This window comes from Labrus bergylta, chromosome 20 (assembly GCF_963930695.1).
Source record: "Labrus bergylta chromosome 20, fLabBer1.1, whole genome shotgun sequence".
Classification (NCBI taxonomy): Eukaryota; Metazoa; Chordata; class Actinopteri; order Labriformes; family Labridae; genus Labrus; species Labrus bergylta.
Window position 1 is genome coordinate 11,689,024 of NC_089214.1, and position 24,784 is coordinate 11,713,807.

Consider the following 24,784-nt stretch of genomic DNA (forward strand, 5'->3'; position numbering starts at 1 on the left):
AGGTGATAACAGCATAGTATTTGTAAAAGCTTCAAAATAAATAAAGCTGCTTCAAGCAGTGTTTAAATCCATGAGGATGGTTAATATTTGTGTCCAGGGGATCACTGAGAGCTTATACTTTTTTTATTTTAATGTAATAATATCATAATAAGTGGAATAATCTGTATTTCTAACACTGAAGTGTGAAAGCTACCAAGCCTTAAACATTAAAGCATTAAAATTGAACTGAATAATAAGTCCATCCATGGAACATTTTAATTAATCACAAACTTAAACTCACAAATCTTAAAAATCGGTTTTCATCCACAGAATGAGAAGTTGCTTGTTCGATATATTATATCTTTTCTGTAACCTGAATATCTTTGGGGCTATGGCTGTTCAATTATTGATTGCCTTAGAATGCATTTTCTTTACATATTTTTCACCAAGTTATTCCCCTTATGAATAAGTTATTTATAGATTCACTAGTTCGTTCGTCAATAATCACTGCCCTTTGCTTTCCTGATGTTTGTGTTAAATGTTTCTATCACTGTCTGAAATTTAAACATTGGTTTTGGATTAAACTGTGAAGTGAGTATTGTGTCATCTTAACTGTGAATACTTTTTTCCTGCTTTTGAGGACACCATATATGAAGCTTAATTTTTCTGTATATTTTAAATCTTGTGAGTTTTTACACATTTTTCTGGGTATTCAAGTGATAAACAGTACATGGCTGCAGTTAATCATTTATTATACTAAAAAAAGTCATGAATTGCAGTCGACAGCAGTTGGCCGAGGTCTGGAACATTTCATAATGAAAAGTGCTTTAGTCTGATTCCATTACTGACGATATTGTGTGTTAGCATATTTCTCTGTTTGCTGATGATCTCAAAGGCGAAACAAAACGCTCAGTGAAAACAGCCACTTCAGTGATGCTTTCAGGAAGTGCTGATTTTGTGCTACAGACAAATGCACCCTCCTCAATAGAAGGACACACACAGCAACAAAAATACATCCCAGATACAAACACTGAAGAAGAGTTTGCAGAGTTTGCCAGAGTTTGCACAACAGCCTGAAACATCCTGCAGGGACACGCAGAACAGCAGGAGCGCTACCATTGATCTGAAGAAGCTGTACTGCATTCATGGTTACAGTGTTTTTTTTTCTGCTGTCTGAGACAAAATCGTGTCTGGGGAACGCACATCAGCACGCATCGATGAGTATGCATTCATTTGAATCCATTTTAGAATTCACTTTGGTTATGTTGCATAAAATTAAGCGAGTGAGAGCTACCCTGTCTGTTATAGATTTGCTCTACTGCAGAGTCTGTCTACTCCTGTGTGTGGAAACGTGACTGAGTTCCCTCGAGAGCTCATTTAAGAGAGGGGGAGAGGGAGAGAGAGCTGTCTGATATATTTCTCTCAGTCAGAAAAGAGGAAACTAGGATATACTGGAGCAGAAATCAGGGGGGCTCTCCCAGGGAATACCCGGAGTTTCCTGATAAACCTAGCTCAGAGAGGACATTAAAAATGGACACCGGTGCACAACAGACAGCAGCTTGACATCAAGCATGCATGAAAAATAAAGTGTCCTTGTACAAGTAAAAGTTACTAAAATGAAGTTTTCAACAGACCGCAGTAATGTGTGATCTTTGCCCATGTTTGCTTTTCATTCACAAAAGTAAATACAACCTAACATTCCCTCAAACAGCCAATATTTGCACTGAACTGTCATCTTCATTAGTCATCTGTGTGGACAGCGTCCTCCATCACAAATCAATAACATCTTTAAAGGAGATCTCAATGGAGCTCCCACTATTAGATAAAATGACTAATCCTGCTAATTGATTGGATCAAGAGCCATTTGTACATCAATTGCTCAATTTCCTTTATGTAGCTAATATGTAAGAGTCCACACTAGATATTAACTTTTCCATACCTTTGATGTCCTTTCCGAAGCCCATGGAGGAGGAGACATTCTGGCCTTTGCTACTGGACTTTTCCTTCATCATTTCATCGTCACTGGACACGTCCCCAGGCGAGCCGATCTTTTTCTTTTTCCTCTTTTTGTGGCGAGGAGGCAGCTTTTTGGGAAAGGCAAACATGGGAAAGATGACCAGGAGCATGGCTACGGAACACAAGAGAAAGCCGCTCCACCTGATGGGAAGACAAAACAAACAAAACGGCTGTGAAGACAGAACAGATTGATCTTCACAGGAAGGAACACGTTCATAAAAGACTCAGACAGTCATACAGTTACACAATGCATATTTACCAGTTCCCAACAAAGCGAGGGTCACTCTGGTCAATGTTGACTACAGTTTTGGGGTCGACGTAGAAGCCGATGAGGACGCCTCCCAGCAGATAGCCAGCTGCAGGTCCCAGAGCTCCCATCACATACATGATGGCTGGAAGAGACACAGAGAGAGAAACATTCAGAAACCTTCCTAACATCAAACAGTCTAAAAACTGCTCTAACTGCAAATACTTGAAATAAACTGCAGGGTTTTTGGAGCATATCACCTTTATTAGCTCATTTTAAAAACAGGAAGGCTGCACTTTGTTTCACAGTGTTAGCTTTTCCACCTTCTTCATTACAGCTGTTAATAACCCATAGGTAACAACCTGTGACTGTTTAAATGAGACCTGAGGGAGCTGTTCATTACCACTGATACATCGCCCACCTTATTCACAACACCTGCACTGAGACCAGTGGTAACTCTCCAGCAGCCCAGAGGTCATTCCTCACAGCTTTTGAAGCATCTGTAACACTTGACCTTAAAAAGGTCTCACGTTGACCTGAGGGCACGTCTGCAACTCGCCCAACCTCAGAGTGAGTGAGGGGTGCAAAACATTAACCCTTGGGGACTCTCAGACAGTCACAAAGGTGAGCCAATCACACTCCGTCACTTCCCCACAGGAAGGGAAAAACTCATTAAAGTTAGATAACCTTAGTTGGACAAGTGGAAAAACCTCCCGCGGACATCCAGCAGCGACGCAAGTCAAAGCCATTTTACAGCTGTAATCAGAGGCCAAAACTTTCTATAATTACACCTGGAACATTGCCGCAAGCTGCCAGGGTTTGTGTGTGCATGGGTGTGTGTGACTGAGGGGAGGGATTAGCTCTTTATTATGGTTGTGTGTGTGTCTGTGTGTGTGTGTGTGTGTGCATATGCATCCAATTGTTTCCATGAATGACAAACTTTTCACCCACAAATGAGACACCCAGCAAAAGGCTCTTGTTCATTTTCCTTTGATTCAGTCACTTTTATTACACAAAAGGATACCAAGTAATAAGAAACTTGGAAGAAGCAGAAATTTTGAAATGAAAGCTGCATTGGCCAAATGAAGATGCCATTGTCCCCGCGTTTTTTAAATCTAAACTTTTAGGAGTCATGGTGAAGATTATCGGTTCATGAAGTTGTTGGTCTTTTTTCCATATGAAAGCTGCCAGCAATGAAGCCGTTTTATGGAAAGCCAGTGTTATCTTTTTGCCGCCAGCAAGATCTTTAAGAGATAGATGTCATCTTTACTTAGCCCTTCAGGGATAAATTAAACAAAGAGGGACTTGTAGGTCGGACTGATACTACCTCAACTAAGAAATGAATCAACTTCTTCTAAAACAAATCAGTAGAGGAACAAGACCATGCTCCTGTATTTGAGATTCTAAAGCGTCACATTTCTTGACTGACTTAAGACCCATGAGAAGCAGTGTGTGTTAATTTGTGTGAATGTGTCTGTGTTCAGAAGCATGTGTGCTATGTTTCCCAAATGACATTGGTCTCAGGGGAGACATGAGACATTTCAGAGAAACACTTACCCTCTGCAAGGTTAAATAACAAATGCACCATGCAAACACACGCTTCTTAGCTGTCAACAAAGTATGTTTTGTCGGAATGGAAGCTCAAAAAGTCATTTCGTCTGTTCGACCAAATGTTTCAGCAACTCAGCCAAAATTTGCATTTAGCATTTGTACATCCCGGGAGGCTCTCATCTTCTCCTGCCCTCTTATTTTCATCTCAACAACACTTTGAGCGAGTCTGCACATCCCTTCCACCCTGGATGCAGCCAATACAGCACAAATATGCATGTTCACTTCTATACTTTATTAAATCACGGCATTTAATGAAAAACTATTGTGGGTAGGGGTGAAAAATATTGCGTTGAGAAAAAAAGGGCCCTTCATAAATCCTCTTATCAGCCTAATGCAGACACACACACACAAGCTTACACAGATGAAACCAAAATGCAAGAACACAATGGACCATTCTCTTGGCTCCAAATACTCCGGAGAAAGGACTTTTTATGCAAGATTTTGCACAAACGTGCATTTGTTAAGATCGAGCAATGCAATTGGATATGTAAATCAAACATGTATAAGCATATGTACGTATATGAGCCTGAAGTCTGTGGCAATTTCTTAGCTATAACTCAACGTTAGCAGTAGACATGAATCACTTTTCTAAGCACCTAAAGCAGGTGTCCTTCCTTCTTTCACTTCTCCAGCCTTTCTCTCATTCCCCTGCGTATCATATTTCATCTTTTTAATCTCTTTCCCTGCGTCGTTTCTCATAACCTACCAGCCACAGAGTCAATTCAACACAGCAGGCTAACTGTTAACACAATGTAACTGGATAAATCCCCCCAAGAAACCATAAACAAACACTCAGTTGGCAAGGACAGTGAGAGGTCTTATCTTACCATCTCCATCTCAAAAATAAAAACATCTCACAGTGAATCCCACCTTTGTTCTACACTGCAACATAATATACAACATAATACACTGCATGTATAAAGTACAGAACATAGACAGCAATATAAAGAATGGCCATAGCAGCAATTAGACCTTGATGACTGAGTTTATAGATTCACATCTCCTGCCTGACTGAGCTTTAGACCTGTTTGACTCGAACTGAGCTTACAAATGAAATGTTGACTAACCCAACGATTGTTCTGCACCTCTGAGTTCTTTATCATTCACTGAAAAAGAATGGACGTGACAAGTGTGTGAATCAGTTGTGTGAGTCAGCCTTTGCTTTATTTCAACAGGATCTCCAGCTGAAATTATAACTAAATTAAAGATTGACATTTTGCAACATGAAGAAAATGTATTCATGAATCATTCTCATCCCCTCACTTTGAATACTGCTGACCCTTCCTTTGCCCCACTCATAACCCACCATCATTTAAACACACTTTGATACCTCATGGGCATCCAGCTCTCTCAAGGCAAACATGGCTGGAAATGATGTCCTGTTTCAATGGTCTTTGTTATTTATTTACTTGTTGTGAACTGTAATTGTACTGTCCATATTGTTGGTTTTTGTGTACCAATTGACCACTGGCAAATGAGTTTCCCCGCTGGGGATTAATAAAGTTTCTAATCTAAAGCCTGGGCATCAAGTTTGGTCCTTTGATTGCCCTCCAATCTCCATCCTCCCCTCTGTCCATGCACCCAGGCAATAACGGCCATATTTTATCCCCCTTGGGTGATTGTGTAAGCGCCAGCCTTGCCACTCCATCCATCACATTAACAGCGTTCTGCCTGGTTGGAGGACATAGTGGGGGTCATAAACTGAGCCTGATTCAATGCCCTACACTGCCCGCTTGGCACCAAGCCGTGGTATTCAGAGATGAGGGGATTGGAGGGCTTGTGGCTGGGCTGAAGGGCGGCAGGGGAAGAGCTGTCGGATTGAGGAATATGCTGGCACAGCATCAGCGCTCCATCACACACACTAACAAACATACTGTGGTGATACACGTCAGCGGAGCACAGGAGGTGCATGCCAATGTGGAACGCATGGCGCACCACAGGCTCAGTATTCTCAATTACGCGATAGACCTCTACCAGCAGCACGTGAAGGACGAAACATTGTAGGGCTCTCATATGGCCGTCAAAACGTGTCGAGGTAATGGATCAGGAGCTCTCTATTACAGTCATTGGCTTTTGCTTCTTATGTTATACAAAGTCAGCAAATCAACCAGCTACATAACCATCCAGTCTGACTTTCAATATGTTGTGGTGATTTTGTGCTGACTTTGTTATATGCATTAGACATGCATGAGAAGATTTAAATTAAGGATGAAGTCAGAGCGTGCAAGATACCATTATACAATCAGAATCTAATATCTTCAATAATTTATAAATGAGGTTTGAGAAAAAGTTGATTGCACAAGCCAGGAGGTAAAAAAAAACAAAAAAACACACACATTAAAAAGAACCAATCAAGAAGCATCAGAAGGATCAATTAAAGCTTGGTGGCTTTAATGTCAACCAAGGTCACTCTGCACTGCTTCTTGTAATCGCACATGAACACTTAACATTCCTGCACGTGATAACGAGGCAGGGGAAGTCCAAGGGCATCAAAGGTAACAATGAGGGATGGATAAGGTGAGAGAGTTAACGGTACATCATTGACCCTACTTTAGCGTTTCAGCTACAGGGAGTTGTGATGGATGAATGCAGCGATGTCAGGCAGAGGAAGAGAGAGATTTACTAGGACATAATCCGGGACACAAAAGGCAATATGGTGGCACATAAGAAAGGAACAAACGTACAAAGTGGGTGAAAGAGGCAGTGGTGACAAGAAAAACAGATCAGGTAGGAAGAAACATAATAACATCAGAGGGGTGGGGGAGAGAGAGTTATTGAACATAAAAAAAAAAAAAATCAGAGAGATGGGATAAGAGAGGAGGCAGGCTGCAGTCTGTGGTGACTGATCCTGCTCTGAAACACAGGGATAAAGCTTGCTCAGCAACATCCCTCTCACATCTAACCTTCAGGGACCAGTGCAGCACTGTTGTCTCCACTTTGCATCCTCCACACTCAGTAAGAGTCTCTGTGTTCACGAGCTGCACTGACTCAATCAGTAGACATGAATGAGGGCGAAACAGAAAGCGAAGAAGGGGAGCACAGAGCAGATAAGGTTTGTGACAGAAACATGACTACAAGAAGGTTAATACTCCCATTTTATTAGAGAGGTTTGTATTGTTTCTTCTTTCTTTATTTCATAGCTGCAACTAATGACTTTTTTTGTTGTACAGGTATTTGAGAAAATGGTGTTATTCTTTTTCATGTTAAAATAATTGTCAATGGTTTTCTTTTCCTTTTCTTTCTACAGCCCTTTAGATTAATTAAGAGATTAAATGCCAACATTTTGAAGCAAACTCAAGACCTTCTATTTTAGTCCGACTTTAATTAAATGTAATTGTATCTTCTATATAACCTCATTTATTTACTCCACATTTGATTTATATTATGTCTTATTCCATTTTCTCTGGATTTCTGTTTGTGTTTTAGAATCCGTTTGACCAATTTCTTTATTTTTATATTACAGTGCATCGTCTTAATCTGCTCAATTTTCTGTATTATCTTCAAGTGTTATATTTTTCTTTCCTGAAGTTTAACATTTTAATACTACCTCCTGTGTTTCCTCATTACAGATGTGTGTTTCTTCTGTTCCTCAGCACTCGTTTTAATCAAGTCCTTTATTCATAACAAAATATGTTTTTTTCATGGATAGTGATGTGGAATTAATCATATTGTTTTATATATGCTGTTTGTTCTCAGATCTATGTGTTACAATGAAAAGTGCTACAAATAAAGTCTGATTATTCCACACCCTATCATGTAAAAAAAGAAAAAGACCCATTGAAGCAGCACTTAAGGTCAATAATTACTTAAAATGTAGAATAAAAGCCAAATGTTTTCAGTTGATGTAAGAAATGCACATCTGTGATATAAAGCACTGAGCTGCTTCCATAGTTGCCTTGACTGTGAATGGAAATTCTAGCATAACAATAAAATGTAATCTGCAATCCCCATCCCCCTCCTCTGACCTTCTGTTCTCCTCACCCCTCACCCCTGAGATGCATCCAGAGCTGCAGAGGATGGAGGAGGAGAAGTCGCAGCAAAGCGGACCTGATGAGGAAGCACATTGCCCCTAATGAAGCAGCTCCCCTGTGGCCAAACTCATTACCACAGATTAATGATTTGATTTAATTACGTGGACAAAACACAGGGCAGCACTTTCATCGCCTTGTCAAAACACTGCGAGGTGAAAAGGTTGGCGTTGTTACTCTCACAACAGAAGAATCATGACAATCAGGCTATCCCGCAATCACATTTGCAACTTCTCAACTATATAAATTAAAATGTGTGCAAAATGTGTGTGTGCGAGGCTGGTTACGTTTACGTGCACACCCATATGAACCTTAATTCATTTGGGGATTTGTTTCTCTTTGTCACTGTCTTGCAATAAAGGCTGCTGAGGTATGGGCCTGGCTCCCGCTCTCTGGCTGGAGACTTACTTTCAATAAATTATGTAGCTCTCCACCTGGCTATTTGCCTACAGAGCTCGATCAGCCTCCAAACAAGGCTGGAAATGGATGGCATTGGATTTGTATTCAATGTGTTACGCTGTCTGTCTAATTTCTAAAAAGACACCTCCAGGTTCTCTTTTCAGTGTAACTCCAGAGCCATGTTGTCACGTTAGATTGTGCAGCAGAAGACATCACACTACACTCTCACTTGAAATAATAACTGATTTCCACACCTGTTTTATGTCAGAAAATAATCAAAATAAGCTTTACTGCTTTTTTTTCCCCAATCACATTTACTGCATTATACAGTCAAGCTCAATGTCTTGCGATCTTTGGGAATAGTGGCTTCAGGTGACAGCTGTATGACAGTTGATCCATATGGTTGCTGCAGTTAGAAAGAGAACAAATAGAGAGGGACAGCACTCGGTGTATCCCTGTGGTATGAGGGATCAATTCAATCATGTGACCTTCCCCAGTCCAGAGACAAGAGGAGAAAAAAAGACAATGAAACATGGGAATGACGGCATTGTCATGTTGACTTGCTGACAAAGCAGTGTCTTCTTACAAGTCCTAACCTTACAGTTTTACCCCGAGGGCATGCAGGGGGACTGTGGCCTCTCTCTCTATCTCTCTCTCCACCTCACATACACACACTCACAAATATATACAGACTCGAGCAGAGTGTCAGACAGTGGGACAAACTGCATTTACATGCATGAGTTGGAGGCAAAAGCCACACACTGTGAGAATGCTACATTTTATTTCAAAAGGAATTTTTTCTCTGAATCAATTCGCAGCGGAAAGCTCTCCTTCGTGTGGCATCATGTTCTCATTCTCAAAGCTGTGGTGCATCATATTAATGTGTCGCAATGCAGAGTGCAAAAGGGCAAGTTGAGCTTGAATACAGACCGGACTGTGTTGATTAATTATTATTATTATTGAAACAGTCAGATCACTGGTCTCTCAGCTCTTAAAATAGCCGAGCCAATCACAATGACACAAGCAACAACAGCTCGACAAGTTAAGAGCCCTTCTTGAGGAAATCCTAAAGATGCTTGGTGATTGAGGTCAGCTGGATGTGAAACGCAGCACCAGACATGGGAATAACTTTGGATTCTAACATTCAAATCATATATAAATTCAATTAAAAATATTTGCGGAAGAGATTGTATCACATCATTTCTAAGCAAAGCCGATTTTTATTTCACAATTTAAAATGTCAGAACTGTAAATGTGGTACAGCAGCAGTCTCATGTAATGCATTTTAATCATGAAACAGGAGTTACTTAGATGTATTATTTTACTTAGAAAGGAGGATTAATGAATTCTAGTTATCTAATGTTTCTTGCATAAACGTGCAGAGAACAGACTAGCCTGATGTGTTTGCACTTTTGTGGGGTTATTCTGCAGCAGCTTGGTTTTATTTCCATTTGATTTGATGAAGGTAAACACACAGGATGGTCGTGCAATATGCTAAAGCAATCGGGCACGGCGCAGATTTATCCACATATCGGTCCTGCTGCCATCATCTATCTGAAAGGATTTAATGAACTGAAAGAGAAGCTTTACACACGAGCAGCTGTGCACAACACAACCAATAAGAAAAACGTCTATTATTTCAAAGACTGGTTTTCCAGCACACATTAACCACATTAAATTGTATTGTTTTTGCAGATTTAAAATAATTGTTTTTGTATTTGCTTTGAGCATTTAGTTTGCTCTAGTTAACTAAACTAACAGATTGGCAAGAGATGTGCAATACATAACAGAGGGTCAAAGAAAGACATGGCCACGATTTGTATTATCAGATTAAGTTTGTTTTATAGTGTATGGATTTTCAATAACATTATGTTTTTTTAATAGTATTTCACTTGTAAAGGTGAATGACAGAGGAATCTCTTTAGACTGTAAGTAGTATAACAGTGCGGTATATATCTTTATGTAAAGCATAAAATGTGATTGGGCCTCTTTAAATTATGATTGATTGATTTCTCACTTTGTAGAAGTAAGCACAAATTGACACCATATATGCCATTGTTTACAATATCGTAACATATTGCCATTAAACAAGATCCTAACCCTCGCACCGTGATATGTATTACATGGCCAGAATTTGATCTTTTCTCATTGCAAAGACGTTAGACCATTTTCTTTCAAGTACCAACGATTCCCCGTTATCATCTTTTCTCCCACAGCAAGGTGTTACAGCGACTTATTCCAACACTAAAGTCAGAAGAAAAAGTCATAGAAAAGGAGATTTCTATGCATTGATTAGACGTGTTCCTACAATAACCTTCAGGTAAGTAATGGAAAAAATGTCTTTATTGGTGCCATGGCTTCGTCTACAGTAAGAACAGAATTTTGGACGGAAGTGGTGTGAAAACAAGAGAGAGGATGTGAAGGGGCATAAGCAGAAAAAAAAAGCAATGGAAAGTCAACAAACTGGTTGGCAGCAGAGATGGAGGAATCGAACAAGATTGAAACATTCATAAATGTTGCTGAGGCCAAATTGACTTCACCAAACTCGCTCAGTAGTTTGAACTCTGTTCAAGTCAGTGAGACACATAATTTGCGCCTGTTGGATTGCGATTAATGATTAGATCTGTGAGATTGGTAATTTGAATTAAAATATCAACTCATCCCTATGAAGCCATTTGCAAACAAGCTCAAAATAAAGTCTACTTTAACAACCATGCTAGTTAACACAACACAAACTGGGTAGCTGTCCAGTGCCAAACTGTTACAAACAGGTCAGGAAGTGATTCTTCTGCCATGTGTTTGAGCTGGCAGATATTGACTCTTTGATAATAACATGCAGATTTTACTTTGCAGGGGCACAGCAGTTGGTGTAGCGATACCAGTCTGTTCGGCCACCCAAACAGAGCAAAGCCTCAGCAGCAGGTCTATAAATATGCCACTGCATGTGTTTGCATACAATTGGCAGTAAACTGTGCGTGAACATGACAGACTGCAAAGGAGAACACTACTCTTCTATTACTCTATATTGATGTAAAATAGCTCAAAAGAAAAACATTTAGTTGCATTTCACAAATAAATAACTTGTTCTTGCGTGTTCATTTTGATTTACTTTGTAGAACAGCTTAATCATACTGGATTATTACAAGGACACCTGATTCTGATTGGTCAGATATGGCATTCTAAGCTTTGCAATTCTTCTATAGCAGACCACTGCTATGAAGTTCAGAGCATTGGTCCAACCTAGACCACATGTAATCATGTTGTTTTGCATTTGTTCATAGTAACATGTCTTTGAGCATGCTGACAGTTAGGCGTCCTCAATCACGTGCTTCGCTATATCACCCCATCACACTTTAAAATCAGTTGAGATATTTAGTTTAATTCAATTTATGAAGAGCTAAAAAGTTTCAGAGTTTAACTTCGTTGTAGACAAAGTTCAAACTCTATATTCTAACAGATGGTTTTTCAGTAGGATAAATTATTTATCAATAAAATAATTTCCAATCAATAATTTTGATCAGATTATTGATATTTTGATAGTAGTGCTGTACATTAAACCTTACATATTTAGCGCTTGCAATGACCTGGATATGGAGTTTAACTTAGGTTTATATCAAATGCTGCAACAGTGGATTGTAAAAAAAAAAAAAAAGACCACAACGGACCAGAGAGATAAGAGTTCCATGTACTCAAACATGTACTCTGTCTGCTATGCTCATATTCATAAAAGATTTAAGAGTATAGTAGCAGTCGTTGAGAGCACATGCAGTTCAGGCATCCCACAGGCAGAACAGTGGGTGGTAAAAGGCTACGATAGGAATGAAATTCAGATCATGCAGTGGAGTACAAGGCACAGAGAGATGCAGGATGTGGTGAATATCTTAATGGATCAAGAACACAACTTTGATCCTTGTGTGCAGACAGTACAGGCTGGTACAAGGGCTTATCAGACACAAGTGACTTCTGAGAACCGAACGAACAGCTACATCAAAGCATTTCTTACTTCGAAATCAATCCTCAGGCCAACCATCAGGCTTTGGTAGCACTTTAACTTTTTGCATTCATGGTATAAGCCCCTTAAGCAAAGACCTGACTGGTCACAAGGGGTGCCAAGAATTTGATCAGCAAGCTCGGACTTTCCCATCCCTCCCCCTCTCCTACAGTGCAGCAGAGTGACCTCTGTCTCTCCAAATAATGTGCATCATGTGCTGCTGATGTGGTGCATGACTGATGATGCTGGGTTGAGGTAGAAAAAGGGCAGGTGAAGATCCCATTCATAAATCTTGTAAAGATGCTGCATAGAACTAAGATGAATTCTGTCATCATGCAACAACAAAAAGGAAGGACTTCCTGTTTTGTAATGACGTTTTTTTAACCACAATTCTCATCACCACAAGAAAGGGACAAGACCAGAACAGAACATTGCAGTTACATTTTTATTAAAGCTCAGTGTTTCCCCTACAATTATATTAGGGGGGGCGGCCTAATATAAAACTCTGTGATTGTCAGAGGACTCACAGTTCCTAACTCCAACACCAAACAAGCATTTTTTTTCGCTGATTCCGATGCTGGCCTAAGGCTTCTGGGCCTGCACTGACAGCAAAAGAATGCATATCTGCTGTTGCTGATGAACTTCAAGGGTAAAAGGGCTGGGGAGTACGGCTGACTTCAAAGAAATCTTAATAGCAAAGTCCCAAAAATCAACTGGGAAAACGGAGATGGAAGGAGAACCCAGCCAGCGAAACGTATCGGGTCACTATTCAGCTGCTCGCTCTTCAAATGCTGAATTTTAAAATGCAACTAGGCCTCTAAATCCATCACTGTCAGGTGGGAAAACACTGGTATAAAAAACATATAAAGTCTGAGCTACGAGAAAAGCAGAGGTTATCAAATAGGCTTGTGTGTGGGTTCTTTATTAAAAGGCTACTGTAATCAAATTTACTGTATGTTGAAAATGTTTTGCTTCTGTTTATCTCTATTATTACCCAATTGTTGTTGTTTTTTCTAATATTTTGGCATTCTGTTTGATGCTGACCTTTATTCATTCCACATTTGATCTCATTGCATCCTGAAGTTTGCATTCAGTTGCATTTTTAAATTCTCCTATTATAACTCCTATTCAGACTGTTCCATTAAAGTCTGAATGCCTTTATGTGAATGAACTACTTGTAGGCTCAGCCAAGGCTCATTTATTGTTCTCAGTAAAAGTCTATCATAAGGCAAACCTGATAAAGCCTGCAGCTAACAGCTCTGTACCTAGTTCTCACTTTTTATTTAATGAACTCAAACTGAAGGTTGTTGATATGAGTGATGATTCACATTTGACGTTATTGCTCTATTAAATTTGGCTTTCACCAAAACCCTGGAGGTATTTCTGTGCACAAAGCAATCCCACTTTGTTGTCAGTCAAGTTTGTTGAAGAAGGAAGCGAAAAGTTCTGGCCATCTTTTCCAGTGTTATAAAATGTTATTTATTAGACAGTTTGAAATCTATTTCACTGAGTCCTCTTTGCAATCTCCCCTTGTGACAAGCCAATCAAAGCGACACAGTTCTCTTTGACTGGCTCAGTGATGGGATGTCATTCAAAGGCAGAGCATAAAAGAAATGTGCTAATTCCTTTGTGCTGCCTCTCTTTCATATAATAGACTTTTTAATATTCCCCGGAAGTCTTTCACACACTGTAACATTAAGTAAATCCTTTAGCTCTCTACTTAAATGACTTAGTCATCATATTTGTGTGGATTTTCTTCCTAATCCAACTTTCTTTGTGACTTTTACTCCTATTCACACTACATAAAAGGAGCTAATATATAATTAGTACTACATCCAAGAGTGAATGCTTAAAATGTATAATTGAAATGGACTTTGCTTAGTAATTTATGGCAGTGAAACCTCTTGAGACATTGAGGGAAAAGGTGCAGGTAATTACCTAACTTGCAAGTATGCAAAAAGTGATTGAGAGAGAAGGGAAACATGCAGGGACAGGTGGTCTCTGCTGTTTTCCCTCAACTTTGTGGTCTGTGTTAAGTTAGCATATTGCTGTTTGAATTAGTCATGAGATTAAGAAGGCAGACAAAGATAATTGAAAAGGTCTTTCCAGGTAAAAAAAAAGAAAGATCATTCTGATATAAAAACAACTGTCAAACAAAGCAAGTTATTTTGTGTAGGAAGATGAGGAATATACATTCAGAATGTAACAAATATATCCAGCGCCTTTTAGAGTTAGTTAGCGGTAGAAACTACAACACACCGTTCACATGCTCTCATGTGTGTCTAGTTTATTTTTGCCTTAATGTTTAAACGTTCAGTGTAGATATGGTGTCTGGACTGTAATTATAGCTGATCTAAAATAGTTTTTTGTCAAGGATTAACAGAGTATCCATGTTTCTATTTTTGATTAAGGAGTTCTGACTTTACCAAACCTATCCTATGGAAATCCTTGTATTTGCTGCTTTCATTCCCTCTTGCCAAAAAACATACACACAAGTGAAGTGCTCCTAAATGTTTGTCTCTGCATAATGTTCCAGCATGTAAGAGGCTGGTATACAATCTTTCAGCTGCTAAGTAGTCATGAATGGAGCATCTGGGCTGGGGGTATAACCACATAATGCTTAGGGACTGTGCGCATGTCTGTGTATGCATTAGAGACAGAAGTATGGGGCTTCGGTATTATTTTCCCACAAGCTTGCACCTGCAAAAATGGATGAAAGGATAAAAGGCTAAAGTAATATATTTTAAAAGCTGAGCATTATGTGAACTAAACAGTTAATGTAGATAACAGTTCATGAAAATATAATAACTGTGGCAGAACACTATGGATGGAGGGCACAGCTTTCATTCACACCATTCTAGTAGCAGGTAAGAAAAGAACTCAGAGTGCTGCAGCAGAGGCGCCTCCTACACACTGTGACAGAAGTGTATGATGTCACTCTGTACGTGAATGGGTCAGACTTCCCTGCAGTCTCTTCACACAAGCACATGTTTTAATACCGCCGCATGCATGCAGAAAAACTAACTACAGCTTCTGCAACGTGAAACCCCGCCTTCTGCTTGCTGCCCCAAATCTCACCCACCCCCAACTGCAGGTGCTCACAAACCAACATACACACATATGCTCACAGACAGCCACAAATGCAAGCGCCCAGCCGGATCTCAACAGCTGCTCTCTCACCATTCACACACCCTAAAAGGGGCTGGCAACAACCAGGGCCCCTAATGTGCAAAATAAACTGATGTTTGAACAAAGCCTTATAAAATGATCCTGGAGCAGCAGACTTTTCTTTTATTATGAATAACCTTCATACTGCTGTGGACTTCTAACAATTTCTTAAAAAATAAAATCTGTCTCCCCATCAGCTGTATTACAGTTACATACCTATTAGCTTGCATTATATAATGTACGACCAGCTTAATGCTACATTTACTGGAATGACAGAGCCTGGCAAAGCCGCTAAGACCCACAGATGAATGGGTACAGCAAGAATTTGCCCCAATCTTTAGGCCTGTGTGCATAAATGTGTGTGCAGCTGAGAGGTCAGAAAATGTTCAGTGCCATCCATCTCCCTCAGAGTGGGTGCTCCTGTTCCTCCTGGAGGCTCAACACAGATGGGTCTGCTATATATGTGCAGCCAGGACAGTGCAATAACGACTGAAGGTCAGATAAGGAAAAGGGCAATGTAAGGAAAGGACAATTCAGGGGATAAAAATGGCAATAAACCAGATACAAACTGTCATAAAAGGCTGTTGCTGTCTAACAAATGTTTCTCTGACGTCCTAATTGTCTGGATGTCCAGAATTTGCTTTCCTAATTGTTGTATTTATAACCAAAACCAAAAAAATATCCTCAATAAAACAGCTTTTTTGTGATACACATTTCTTACATTTAAATAAATACCAATAGCTTTTTCTCCCACCAGCAGCCCTTCCTCCCTTGTTCTCCGTCTACTGCACACGGGTCAAGGAGAACAATAGCCTGTCCGTTACTCCGAGGGCGACTAGAATGAGGGGCGATATTTATTCATCTCTAAAGCAAACACTCCTAGCTTAAGGCAGAATAAATCTGAAGGTCTCACTGTACTGAGCAGATAATATACACAAGAAGAACAGAAGGGAATGTTATTTAGCTTGACGTGTGTTACATGCTGTACCAGAATTGACGCAGGTCAGAAATTATATTCCAATGAAACTCTTTCCTACATTTTGAGGAATCCATCCTTAATAGTCCATCCAGTGCTGATAGCCATCACAGGACATACTGTACCCCTGGCAACAGATAAACATCTGATAATCATTGACGGCTCATTTCCTGACTGGACACAACAGGCAAAAAGGAAGGGCATGTTTTTCCACAATGTTGATGAGCTTAATCAGGGATAATGCACAGAGAGGCTGCAGGTTTTCAAGTGTTTTCAGCCAGCTGAGATGAAGGCAACGGACATTTGGAACAAATTGGCCTCATGTTTTTTTTTTGTTACTGGCCATACAAACATTTCAGGGAAATATCTGATTTTACAGCATAGACATGAGAAGTATTCAAAGCTTTCCATCTCGACAGAGAAAATGCCATGCTGTTTGCAGATGAAGATGTGACACTAAAACATTATCAATAAGATGTGACTGATTCATTTATGGGTGTCATTTTTCCAAATCGGCACAAACTGCTCAGGTAATCATGCAAACCTTTAAGATGTTCAATAATTAGGATTTATTGTTTGTAGCCAAATATGCAACCGGACCCACTCAGTCAGAATATCAGAAATATTAATTTTAAATATACAAAACACATAAGAAGTAAGAACCCCCCCCCCCCCACATTATTTATATGTCGGGACAATTAAATAACTTCAAAGCCATCTCAGGCCATTATTTAATTGTGTCCTAAACAAACAAGAGCCAGGGATCAAGGAGGATTTGGTGGACCAAAGAGCATGCAAGGACAAAGAGAATATCCATTCCTTCCCAACATAGCTGGAAACAAAAGATTTCTCAGCATTCCTGTATCACAAAAACATCTTGTGGCATTTCCCCAGGAACCTTCCCACACTGTCAAAACAACTAAGCCCCAACTCTGAAAAATGGCCACAGACCACGGCCACTGAGGTCAAAACAATGACTAAACTACAGTTGCTGTGGTTGAGACCCCTGCCTTAGGAAACACATGTTTGCCTGATGATTTTACCATATCCCACCAAGCTTTCTCTTCCTACATATAGTGAAGGAAGAGATCATTTTCTAGAAGGAGTGCAGCTTTGTAAAACTGATGAGTTTTGAGTCATTAGTGGCACAAGAACATCCTCAGAGGGGTCAGCTATTTACAGGGGGAGTCATAGTAGTAATAGTAGTAGTAAGAGCTGGCAGCCGAGCAGTCCACTGCTAAAAAGGTCACCTGCTGTTGAGTAACCCTGAGGGTCTATGTGGCCAACAGGAAAATGGAAAGTGGGCCGTGATATCTAAAACCTCCTTGAGAACAAGCCAAGGGGACAGTGATGAAACAGCACAGGTCTTCTTTCTATACGTTTGCCAGACTCTGATGGGGGTGGGGGGGAGGGGAATATGATCTAGCAGCTTGGACGTCGTGCATAGAGAGCGGGTTCTCTGGGGCCTTGCGCGCTTGTGTCTGTGTGTGCACAATCTACATTTGCTTTCAGAGCAGGAGGACACACATTATTAAAAAAAAAAAAAAAAATGGACTGTGCGTGCATAGAAAAGGACGTGCCTCGGCTGCTCGGGTCACAACAAATAAAAAACGGAGTGAGGGAGGACTGTGAACTATCTGTTCACTTCTGTGTTTTTCTAACACGATTTAGGCGAGAGACTGAGAGCAACTGTTCTTTCTAAATTTGTCAAGGGGAGAGAGCAGAGAGCACACCCTTGTGCTTACGCGAGCATATGAATGTGTGTGTGTGCGTGTGCGTGTGCGTGTGCGCGTGTGTGTGTGTGTGTGTGTGCATGTGCGTGTGGAGAAAAGACCAGTGTTCAATCTGTCCCGGCGGGTGCTAAAGCTCCTCTCTTTCTGAACTGAGCACCTCCTCTATTCCTCCTCTCTGGTAAATAAACAGTCCTCTACAGTGCCGCTGTGTCAAGCTGAAACTGTATTATATTCCTTAACAAAATATTAATAATGCCTGGGTACTAATAACACAGACCAGAGCAGTATGTTCGTTTTCAAATCATTTGAACTTAAAGCTGGTTCAAGCAGAGGAAAGAGACTGAAGGCCAGGAGGAATCAATGAACCTTTACTACATGATAGACCCCGACTGATGTATTGTTGATACCAGCAGAACAATAAAAAAAGATCATTATAATAGCAGTAGAGATGCCATGTAGGTATTTTTGCAAAACACAGGATTTTTTGGAAGCTGATGTTGACATGCAGACAGCGATCTAATCAGAGCTGACCTCCACATTCGTCCCACATCAATAACAGCTTCTCAACATCATTAGCCTGTAAATCACAGAGGCCATCAGCGAAAGATAAAACAGAGGTCAACAGCCCACAGCTTTGAATGGATCAACAATTCTCAACGAAGAGAATGCTAATTATTGATCATTTTGATCTGTGGGTCATTGTGCTGCCAAAACAGACTGAGATGGTTACAGATTGCTAGATATTAGAGACATTTGAAACCAGCAGAGACAACAAAAAGGATAGAAGCTTAGCAGAGTTTCAAAAAAGGTCAACCTTCACTTAATTGTTACTTGACGCGACAATGAGCCACCTCCTTATATGATGGAGAGGCCTTTCAGAGAAGGACACAGACAAACGTTCACCATAGAGACGACAAGAATGGTATGCTGTAAATCTGTCAGAGCAGGAAGAGTGGGAAGACTGAAAAATTAGAGAGAAATGTGCACACATTGGATACTTGGGCTCTGGAGCGGCCAGCTCTTGTCTTAAAACTCGCTGGAGAAGTTATATAAATCCACAAAAACCTTCAAAAAGACTCTGAAAGCCAAATTGGGTATACCCTAATTTAACAATTTCCTTACCCCAAGGGGAGTAAAACTTTAGATGCCATTGTCATTACATTACCATAGAGACATGAGGCCAGAGTTGGGAAATGGGGCGACAGGTCAGAGGGAATGGCCCACTGTGTGTATGCATGCATACACAAACATAACATCCTGACAAAAAGATACACACACACTTTCTCTCCCTCCAAGGGCACCAGAAGTACCCCAGTGTAAACTGCATTGTCCAACAATAGCAGCTCCTCCCTTCTGAGACAATTTGAATTGAAATGGGGTTTACATTAATGGATTCATGGGGGGGAGGGGCACCTCAAGGTAAGAGTAGGGGGAAAACCTCCTCGAGCAATAGGTAGCCTATATTCAGCAAATTATTTTTTGAATAGATGGAAATGGCTTTGACGATTTCTGAGTGGATGGGTGCAGTGACAGCCTCAATCTGTGTCCTTGTAGAGAAGAAGGAGGTTATGGATGAGATGAAAATAAACATGTTAATTCTTACACTTGCTTGAATAATAACAAATCCCGATGCCTGAGGACTGAATCCCTTTAAAATAACATAAAAGGCCAGCACCACCTCAACTTCTTCACTTAGATGTGTTTCTTGCACCATGTACCTAAACTTGCATCAGAGAATGTCGCGGATAAAATGTCCCCCAACGTGTAGATAATAAAGATCAAGTGCAGTTACCATGGTTATCTGAAATGTAAATCAAGGACTTTACTCTCCTACTTATCTGCTGCCTCCGACATGTCTGAACATGTCCCCCGTTTTCCCGAACTGTGCTCTGCGGGAACGAAACTGATAATCCTCTGAAAGTAGCCATCAAGGTCAGGCTGGTAAACACTGTTTCTGATGGATATCGGGACAAGTGGATGTCTTGGCTGTGATGACTCAATGAGCCTTTAGAGCACTGGTGATGGTTGTGAGTTCTTTTCCACGGTGAGGGCCCAGCAAGTCTTTTTTTTTTTTAAAGGCTGTTCGGTGTTTCCCCTACCATTATATTAGGGGGGAGGCCTGCCCCCCTTGAAGGTCAAGTAAAACAAAATTTGGGGGGCTTTTTGCGCCTTTATTGTAGAGATAGGATAGGAGATAGAGTCGGAAATCAGGGGAAGAAGTCATTTAAGGATACCTTTCCAATAAAAAAGGGCATCTGTCATTAAAAGTAACGCATGAACACCAAGATTCCTTCAAGTGTTTGTGTCGGCGTGTGTGATCAGTGGGATACTTATCTTTTTTTTTTTTTTTTCAGGGACACTGATTTGACCCCCCTGTGAAAGACATTGCACCATATTGAAGGGTGCCCAATGTCTCAATACGCCAACTTCAGTCCACATGCTGATGGCAGGATTACTTCTGCAATCATGAAGTCCTCTACAAGCTACGTAGAGTTTGTGGTATGCATGTCCAGTCGATCATACTAAAGCCAGAAGAGCCCCGGCATACCACATTAATCACAGGATACCGGTGCCGAAAAAGTTTAAATGATTTATGACAGAATAAAACGGAAAATCTGGTACCGCTCAAACACAACAGACACCTGCTTTTCTGGCTTTACATGAGAGCAAGTTTCAGTACTGCTGCCAGCCTTCTGTGCACACGCACACACACACACACACACACACTCAAATGTAAGGACAAAGCAGTATTATCTTGCACACACATACAGTACAGGACCATTAATCATCGGCAACCCAGTTCTGCTTCTGATCCCCCCCACCCCCCCCCCCACACTCCTCACATGTGCTTCAGGCCCACGGTTGACTTTGCAGTCTCTGTATTTACTTCAATGTAGTGCAGAGGTTGCATGCCGTGAAGATTAAATCAAAAGGACAGAGAGCAGGATGGGATGAGTGCATTGTTGAACTACGTGGGGTATACACTTGTGCAAATACCCTTCTAGAAAATCATCAGCAAGATCAAACCGGCTCAAAACATGCATCTAATTCTGATAAAGTGCAAAAATATTCACTATTTCTAATTTAAATCAAATCTGCAAGGATTCATCGTTGCATTAGACACCACTAAGAGAATAACACAAGAGCTCTGTATCAGTCAAACACTAGTGCAACGCTAAGCAGCCAGTCTTCTGTGTTTATTCAAATTAATTCAGCGTGTCTGGACTGTTTTAAATCACCCTACTGTTTTCAGGATGTAACATAATTCCTTCAATTTTTGTAAATGTCTGTCATAAGGGGGACAAAAACACAATTACTATCTGAATACAGTGTTTACACCTGCCTTTACCTAGCCTTCTGTTTAACTGTGAGTGCAAACAGATTGCCTTACCCAGGTAGAGAGATGCATTTTCTTTCTTCACATTGTCATCCAGGTATGTGGGCCCCAGGGTGTAGATTGGCGTAGACCCCATGCCCACAAGTATCTGGGCGCAGATGAACAGCGTCACATACAGGTTGTGCTCGTTCCCCTCCTGATCTCGAGGGCAAGATGCTACATCAAGATCTCGGCCGCTGCTGTTACCGCTTTGACAGAGACCTTCGTGGCCCGCTGATGAGTTCATCTCCTGGATCTGGTACGGGGGTGAGATGAAGTGTGGTAGGGAAAACAACGCTGCCCCTACAGCGATGACCACGCCACCGACGGCCAGCCACCGCGGCCTCTGACCTCTCCCGCCGAAGTACGAAATGAAGACCACCACCAGCAGGCTGCCGATGTCAAAGCAGCTGACCAGAAGGCCAGACTCAGAGCTGCGCAGGCTGTAACGCTTCTCAATGGTGGTGATGACGCTGCTCAGGTAGCCCGAAACCATCAGTGACTGGATGAAAGTCAGGTAGCACATGCAGAATAGAAAGCAGCGGGAGTCACTAAGGATAACCCGCACATACTTTCTGGCTGGGATGCGGATAAGGCGGGTGAGAGAGAAACCCAGTTTCTTGCCACCAGAGCCAGACGCTCTGTGGCCCTCCACAGGCAACGAGCTGCTGAGCCCCACTATGCTTGAGGCAGACGGAGAGAAGTCCGTCCTGGAGGAGGGGGACTCTGCCTGGCTGAAGTCTGGGGTTTTTGGCTGGAGCTCACTGCTCTCCTGCATGGCCACGCTGCTGTGGACAGTGTTGACGAGCCTAAGTTCTGCAGTCTTTTGATCGGGCTGACAGGGTCCGTTGAGGATGGGTAAGCTTTTGGACTTGAAGCCGTTTTCCGGATCCGTGTACTGGTCCTGGAGTTCACAGATCTCCAGAGACTCAGACAGGTCGCTCCCCGTTTCGTAGTTGTCCGAGGAGGTCATGGTGAAGCTGAGGATGCAGCTCCTGTCGACTCCTGACTGCGCTGAGGGGGTCTGTCAGAAACTAGTGCCACATGAGGACTGAGTGGAGAAAAGACTCTGCCCTCCAAGTAGGACCAGGGCGGACCCCTCTAGCTATGTGCATGTTTTATTCCACATATAAACAGAAGCTTGGCTCTGTCGGAAAAAAGCATCTCTAAAAGCTCAACACTCATCAGCTTACGATTACAAGCCACTGAGTTCTTGACTGAATACAGAATTGTGACGCCTTTCAAGAAGAAATGCTTCAGATTAATGTCTGTGGAGTTAGTTATATATATATATAAAAAACAAAAAAAACAGCATAGATGTCTTAAAAACAGGTAACTTAAAACAAAGAGGTGCTGTCTATACAGTGCTGCATCATTTTAGGATCCCAAGTAGATTTTATGGCTCTTTGTTAGATAGCAACCTTCATTCATAAGGTTTCCTTTGTCCCATAGCTGTGCAGCATCCTAAGGGGGGGGAAAAAAGGGAAACATGAATTAAACTACTAGAAAGTTTAAACTCTAACTAGCAACTCTAAAAAAAAAAGACCATTTCTTTACTAAAATGTAATTATGTTCACTCCTGGTATTCTAGATATGTCCAGGCTGGATTAAACAGCTCACTCAATGTCGCTTAATTACAAGTCAAAAGAAAACATAACGGAAATATAACCTGCACGGAAAAGCAAAACACACCGGTGTCACACTGTCGCGGCGGATAATGCTACAGTGAAACCAGCTCTCCTTTGTCAAAACGAAAAATTATACCAAGAGAACAAAAGACCACGCTGTCCACAAACGTCTCAGACATGACTTTAGAAATAAATAAATAAAAGCGGTTCGTTCTCGAGACATTTCACAAATTAAGCGACAGTAAGTATCGGCAACGACTAACAACGGCAACAAATATTATTTGACATAACTTGTAGGAAAAGGCTGGAGGTTCAGAGGGGTGTAATACTCACACAGGACAGAGGGAGGTAGCCTGTTGTTCTCTACGGAGCGGCCACTCAGTGAATGAAATCTGTTTGATGCGGATGGCTGCTGCTGCTGCTACAGCCGCTGCGTTCAGGAACGGTCGGAAATTTGCGCGATTACGTGTTCGAAGCTGAAATAAAGTAGGAAAAGAGCAGTTACAGTGTGTCATTTTCTCACATCCATCGATGATATGAAGTCATGTGTCATAATATTCAAATAAGCATTGCGTAAAGCAATTGAATCGATACCTTAAATACTTGATGGCATTACAGAGCAAGGCTTAACACCCTCTGTAAACGTCTGTCAATCAAAGTAGGTGTGTGCTATTTCATTTTTTTGAACGTATGAAATCATAAATAAGTTAATAAATATGTCTCGGTCGTCCTTGGAGGTATTTTCACCGACAGAGAAACATACGCCAACACTTCAACACAACTTTACCGCTGCTTGACAAAACCCAACAAGGAGAAGGTAACGCGAACGCAGCATATCATGAGGGGGGACTTGTTTTTCCACGGAAATAAAGTTGGGATTTGTAGTTCATATCATGCATCAGCTGTTTATTAAGCTTTCTAATTACAACATGTAAAACTGTGAATGGTTGACAGAGGCTTTACACGAGAATAGACACGTTGGACTCCTCTGGGAACACTAATATGTTCACATTTTTATTTCAGTTAATTTCGCTTTCTCGTTATCCAAGGACTTCATGTACCAGCATGCTTGTCAGTTTATATGGTCGCTTGTTTAGTGCCCTACGTCATCCTGACAGCTGGGACCCTTGCTGACCCAGCAGTGATTGACTGGTCGCAGGCTCATATAGACAATGGGCTCTGTGCCTAGTAGGCTCTCAGACGCAATAAATAGACATAAATGTCTTCAACGTGTATTCATTTCAAAGAACACTATACCACTCAGCCATTGCGAAACAATTAAATCAAGTGGTACATAACAAGTAGAAACCCTCTTGTCCATTCTTTTTTCTAATGGCTATCGCAACACCCCAGAAGACATGAGATTTAAAGAAAACTACAAATATGTAAAAAGGTCAATTGTTTTTAACTCTGTACAGTTTTTTCTATCAATGTTCACTTAAATGAGAACAACTGGAAGACATCATCTCTGACAGAGAATACGATGTAAGCTACCTATTGTGTGCGGGTTGACTCCCAGTGCCTGTCATAGGGATGGATGACTTTCCCCAAGGTCATTAATTCATTTCCTGGACTACGAAAGCTTGGTGATCAATCCCGCTCCTCCTACCTCCTCCTCTTCCTATTCATTCT

General features: G+C 41.1%; 1 protein-coding gene across 1 annotated transcript in view; it reads right to left on the minus strand.

Annotated features, from left to right (window-relative positions):
- The window catches only part of LOC109993243 (solute carrier organic anion transporter family member 5A1), a 39,766-nt gene extending 16,208 nt beyond the window's left edge, over positions 1 to 23,558 (minus strand). The window contains exons 1-4 of the mRNA XM_029279527.2: positions 23,486 to 23,558; positions 21,540 to 22,988; positions 2,255 to 2,387; positions 1,919 to 2,136 (exon numbers count right to left, since the gene is read on the minus strand). Coding sequence (XP_029135360.2) covers positions 1,919 to 2,136; positions 2,255 to 2,387; positions 21,540 to 22,497 — 1,309 coding nt within the window. The 5' untranslated portion in view covers positions 22,498 to 22,988; positions 23,486 to 23,558. The remainder of the gene's footprint in view (positions 1 to 1,918; positions 2,137 to 2,254; positions 2,388 to 21,539; positions 22,989 to 23,485) is intronic.
- Positions 23,559 to 24,784: the final 1,226 nt, after the last annotated feature.